This window comes from Balaenoptera acutorostrata, chromosome 18 (genome assembly GCF_949987535.1).
Source record: "Balaenoptera acutorostrata chromosome 18, mBalAcu1.1, whole genome shotgun sequence".
Lineage (NCBI taxonomy): Eukaryota > Metazoa > Chordata > Mammalia > Artiodactyla > Balaenopteridae > Balaenoptera > Balaenoptera acutorostrata.
The window spans coordinates 2,892,913-2,898,912 of NC_080081.1; the positions used below are offsets into that span (position 1 = coordinate 2,892,913).

Genomic DNA, 6,000 nt, shown 5'->3' on the forward strand with positions numbered 1-6,000 from the left:
CCCAGAATGCTGCTTGAGTTTATTTGCCAGAGCACATTTACCCGATTTATTTCTAAAACCTTCTTGACCCGATGCTCACTGCATTTTCCACTGAAGTGTTTGCAATCTTGGAGGCCAGCTCGGCAGTGGTGTGATGTGGCCGTGTTCTGACATCCGAACCTTCCGTGTCTAGGGAGCTTCCCCACTGGTCTCAAGGACAGAGTTTTTCAGTGATTGTTTTCTTTTTCTTTCTGTCCTTTTTTTTTTTTTTGTAAGATAGAGCAAATTGGAGGTGGGGCCTTTGCTGACAACACCCGTGCTCATTTGCATTCTGATTGGTCTTTTAAATGGAAGAGAAAGGGCGGAATTAGCGCTGGTCCCCAGGGAGTTACGATAACTGCATAAGGGACTGCATCCCTCATATGAACGTCATTTGTCATATGTCACAGAGCGAAAAGGAAGAGGATAGCTGGGCTGCATGACATGCCATATGGAACAACTTCGATCTTTGTGCTGAAAGTTTTTTTCTTTTTTTAATCAAGTAACTCTAGATTGATGCTTCCCGTGAATGAGTTTCTTTACGAAGCAATGTCTAAGCTACAGAACAGTACAGTGTGTAATTATACCACAAATGCAATGTGTATCAATAAATTTAAATTATTTTAGAAGCATTTCGTCTAGGAACAGATTCAGAACTGGTGTATGTTACTCTGTAACTGTGTTCACCAGCAACACGTGTTTCTGGCCTTTATTTCTTCTTTGTGTCGCCCCTGTACCCTCACAGTTCAGAGAATGTCTCCCATCTTAATGATATTCACTGTGGAGGAATTGTGAAATTAATCATTGGTTCTTTGCCTCTAGTAGGATTACCATAGGTCATAAAATAAATAAAATTTTGCTGGAATCTCGTCGTTACGAAGCATACGTATTTAACAGTTGAGGGTGACGGGCTAGTAGTGTTGGAAGATTTTTTTTTTCTAGTTGGCTGAACCAGACCAATTTTCAGGGGGAGGGGTAATTTAACTTACTTTAAAAGTAACTAAATAAAAGGCAAAAGGGGGCTCACATTCCTAGGCCCCCGCTCCTGCCTCCATCCCCTTCTTCCCGGGATGCGGGATGCAGGATCGAGCGACAGCAGTGAGAGGCGGTTCATGGCTGGCTGGCCTGGCTTTGCTGGCTGGCTGCTCGCCTGGCCGCAGAGAGCCTGCTTCCTTGGCGCCCTTGAGCCCTGTATCCCGGGCACCTTCCCCGAGTGGTCCCCTCCTGATGACGCTAGGTCAGGATTCTTGCTGGGGTGCGTGCGGGAGGATCTCCCCGTGAGCTGGGGGTGAACCCCAGAGGTTTCAGTGGCAGGTGACTTGGGTGGCATGGACTGAAGTTCCCGGGGCCGTGCGGAGGCGCTCTGCCTTGAGGCGTCCGTGCACGGCCACTGTTATCTGACCCAGTAGGAGACAGATTGCATCCATGTCGGGTCAATGTGTTGGCTGCAGGGTACATCTATACACTTAGATACGTGTTTGAAGCACTGCACAGCTCTCGCCCAGACGTCTGTCTCTGAGCTGGTGGCCGTCCTCTTTCTGGTCTCCTTGGCCTGAGGCTGCTCACGTCCTTCCCACGTGCCGTGAACGAGTCCCTCTCCCTGTGATGGCACCTGTGCGTGTGCGTGCGCGTGCACACGCGTGTGTGGTCAGCCTCCCTCCCCAGTCATCCGTGGCTCTCCCTGGCCACGTGAGGGACCACATCCCTGGCCCTTCCCTTCCGTGGAAGCCTGGGGCTGCCCGGCCCACGGCTCAGCATCTTAGGGAACCACGTTCCTTACTGTCCCCACATCGAGTTGCGTCACTGGGTGGCCGACAGCCTGACTCTCTCTTGCGCCCTTGGAAGAGCTTTCTTCTCCCTTTGCTGGTAACTGCAGTCGGGCATCCTTCACAAGCAGGTGTTTGCAGAGGGCAGCGCACCTTTGAAAGAGTTGCTTCCTTCCCTGCCCAGAAAACAGCTGTCATGTGACTCCCATTCTCTTCCTCCTCATTCTCCCATGTGCCTCACAGAGGCCCTGCACCGGAGCAGAATTGGAAATAATGTTGAAAGGTCATTGTGTGAATAAATGCATGAATTATTTCCTTGCTTCTTAGCAGCTCTTTCCTTTCATAATGCTAATGCTTAGAAATTAAGGTTTTGACAATTGTGTTGTTTGTACTTCAAAAAAATGAAGTTACACGTTCAACTTGATGAGAGCTCATGACGGTCTAATGAGAGTTATTTCATAGCAATAAAGCATCCTTAAAAACAGAGCAAAAATGTCCATGGCCCTATGCGTTTGCAGTAAAGGAATGTAAGTTTTTCAGCAATAATTAACTCTGTGTGTTTGAGTTTGAGGGATTAAAGAATTTACTTGCTTAGCTGTTTTCAAGGTAATGGGGTTTTAGCGTTAACAGGAGACAATTAGGTACATTTAGCTAATCGTTAGTGTAAAAATACAATGAACTCTGAATAGAAACCTTCTGAAAGTGGACCCACAGGGTAGTACTACCTCTAGGGGGGCCGTCAGATTCTTCTCACAGTCAGGGCCTGAGTGACAAAATGCAGACTCATTTAGGGTGAGACTCAAGTGTAGGTGGATTTTAGCAAATGCCTGTATTTAAGGGACACGAACCTTCAGGCTGTCACCGGAGTCTCTTAGGACCAGAAATCACAATAATGAATAAAATAGCTGGAGACACACCTTCCCTTCGGAGGAACTTTGGGACCCTGTTCTCCATTAAGTTTCATGTGCTGAACAGTTTACTTGCTAAATTTCTTAAAGGACGTAAGCTTTTTTAAAAATAATAAAGTGGCACTGCCTCAAAATCTCACATTGTAGGGAACTTTGGAGAAAGTCATGAAAAGCTACAGCGTTTATGTTGTGTGTAGACAGCGCGTGTCTACACAGGCTCTTGTTTGGGTACTACCTGGCTACAGGGCAGGTGCTCACGCTTGGCTGTGGGATACTGGAAATTTCTCTCTTGCTGGGATTAGTCCTCTGAACTCAAGATGAACAGAAAAGAAGTAGACACGCAAAAAAGAGCAAATCCAGGAGTGTGGTGAGAGCCAAGCACAGAATTCTGAGTGATTTTAGAGGAATATTCAGAGGTGCAGGTTAAGGAACTACAGCTGCAAAGGAAGGCACTGTGGTGTTTATGGTGGGGCGTGACCCACCGGGCACGCATGTGACCGAGTAGTCACCAGCATGGGGAGTGATGAACAACTTGGCATTTTTGTTTAAAAGCCAAGAGGCTTAAAAGGAAAAAAAAAGGCAGTGTGCTGTGAAATGTCAGGCTCTCCAGTTGGTGTGTCCTCTAAAGGGACAAACACATCCAGTAAAAATATGCTGAAAACAGTGGGGACTGGGAAAAAGTTAGGGAGGTTTGATCTTTCAGCCCAGAAGGAGGGGAGCAGTTGAAGCTGTTGAGGGTCCTGCTGGCTCCGCCCAAGGGCAGAGGAAGGGGGTGTGTAACGGGGGCTTATTTTTGAATCTTGGGTCGTTTTAGCAACAAGATAGAGTACCCAGTGGGAAGGGTTTTCCGAGGGCAGAAGTGTGAACGTATTCCTTCTCCCACTTTCTTACTGTGACCCCCATTTGCATTATCCGTGTAGCTGAGAACACGCGGTGACACGTGGCGTGGTTTTCATCCTCTCCGCAGCCTTGTGAGGAAGGCAGTGGTTTCTCCCCCCTCTGTCCACACGCAGAACTGAGACCTGGGCATTTAAGGGGCCGTTGCCAGGTCGCTCAGCCTCTCTCCCAAGGGTAGAATCGTGAATGGTTTTCTTGCATTGAAAATGTGAACCTCACTTTACGGATCTCACAACTCACTGTAAACCCAGTCGCCCTGCTTCTGGGGAAACCAAAGGGGAGTTTACCCATTGAACTTGTCTCTGGAAAACGGAATGAGTAAAAGTTTGCTTCCCAAAGTGGATCATTGCCTGAAAGTGACACAGATGGTAAAGGTGGGTTAAGAGGGACCTTGTCTCCCGCAATAGGATGGCTCTGTGTGCCCAGCAGTCCCGCTGACTTCTTTCCTTCCTCTTTCAGAGTGAAGATCTGTCTGGCTTTATCCCCGTGACGACACACATCAGAGAAAAACATGAAAAGAAGATGCTCCGCATTTTTTAAAAAATCTGAAGCTGCTCACAATTTCCTTTTGAATCTGAGCGATCACTGTGTGTGGACGCAGCTGGATTAGACGTGAAACCATCTCTATCCCTCGTTCCCACAGGGGGCATTCGTCCTTGTGCTGGTTGTGTTGTGTTTTGTTTTTCGACAAAATTAGCGGAAGGAGTGATTCGCAAGAAAATTGGACGTTTTCATCGGCCTTTTCCGTTGTGGCCAGTGTCTTAATTTCTCCTTAACTTTCATTTTGGCAAAGCAGATATATCCCTCAGCATGCTAGGAGATTCTACCAATTCGCATTAAAGTGGTAAAATCTGGTATTTACTGGCATCCTCTCAAAACTACCACCGTCCTACCTCAGTTCCAGGTGAAGCCAGATCGGCGTGGTCAGGGGCCGGCAGGACCCCTGGGTACCTCTGCCCTGGGTCCCCAGCGCGGTCACCTGCCTTATCAAACAGGCCCGGTACACAGCTGCTTGCCGGATTCCAACCCAGGTACCTGCGTGTTTACTCACAGACAGAGCCCAGTGTGGGACTGACGTTTCCCAACGGAGATGAAATTTGAGATTGGACTTTGAAGATGGCTGGATAAATAATAATTATTATATGTAACTGAAGCAACCTACTTCGGAAAACCATCAACTGTATTGGGGGATGGGGGGTGGGAGGGGCAGGGTCTGGGACGGGGGTGAGTATCTCTTTTTACCTTTAACAGACTTGTTTAATCTTCTCTCTGTAGATGTTTATGTAGGTACTTCAAATTGCAAACGCCTTTGATCCTATGTACAAGCTCAAACGTCTCTGCTATCCTTAATCTTGAGCTTGCATTTCTCTAACCAAAAATTCACATAGGCATGCTAGCGGTTCAAGACTGGTCAAGGGTTTGGCAGATTTCTTTTAAAATGTATTATCTTTACTATGATGATATCGTGTCTGGCAACGAGGCTGCCCTGAACAACAACACCACACACACACACAGACACAAAAAAAAAAGAAAAAAAAGGAAAGGAACTGATAAAAGAGGCATTCTGGCCCCTGTGTTATTAATAGACAAAGAAGAAGAAAAACAATCTTACAGTACATGTCACTTGTGAAAAAAATTCCCGACAAGGCTACCCCTATTTTACATGTTTTCAGTGTGGTGGCAGTTATCGTGGGTGTCAGGGAAAACTGCTGCCCTTGACCTGCAGGATGTCACGTCATCTCTCTGCTGCCTTGACACCTTGGGGGAGCTCTAGAGTCTCCCTCCTGTGGCTGGGTCCCCAGTGCCTCTTCTCTGAGAGTCCTGTAGATGTTACACGAATTCATTGGAGATACGAGTTGGGTTTTTTTTTTTTTTGTGGGGGGGAGGGAGAAAAATATATATAAATATATAGATAGATATCACTATAGAATAATGCATTCATAAAATGAGGCTTTTCTAGAGGAAGACCAAAAAATTCAATGTCTTAAACATATATTTAATCGCAATGCAAAAGTCTTTCTCCTGCCATGCTGACCTTTTAGAACAGAGGATTGTACCGCAAGACAAAGTTGAATGTAAAGTGATCGCCCTGAGCATTTTCCAAGTTTCACTTTTCTAGAGAATCACACAGCACAACAGTGCATAAACTATACAATGTTAGTTTGATGGTCATTTTCAGTGTGTAATATAGAGAGACTTTATTAAAATGTATAAAATGTCCTAAAGTTTTGGTTTAGTTTTGGGACTCGGGATGGATGGAGTTGCTATGGAAACCACCCCCCACCCCCCGTAGATAGGACTGAACATGGGCGCTGCTGATTGCAGTGTCTGACTCGTATTTAAGTAGCTCCCCATCCTTCGCGTGGTCCTGCCACCCTTCCCATGGTTCATGTTCCTCCTGCAACTTTAAA

The 6,000-nt window shown here is 46.5% G+C and overlaps 1 protein-coding gene across 1 annotated transcript in view; it reads left to right on the top strand.

The window, feature by feature from the left end:
- Positions 1-5,269, top strand: part of IRS2 (insulin receptor substrate 2) — a 29,449-nt gene extending 24,180 nt beyond the window's left edge. Inside the window, exon 2 of the mRNA XM_057532933.1 lies at positions 4,049-5,269. Within this exon, the coding sequence (XP_057388916.1) occupies positions 4,049-4,053 (5 nt within the window). The 3' untranslated portion in view covers positions 4,054-5,269. The remainder of the gene's footprint in view (positions 1-4,048) is intronic.
- The last annotated feature ends 731 nt before the right edge of the window (positions 5,270-6,000 follow it).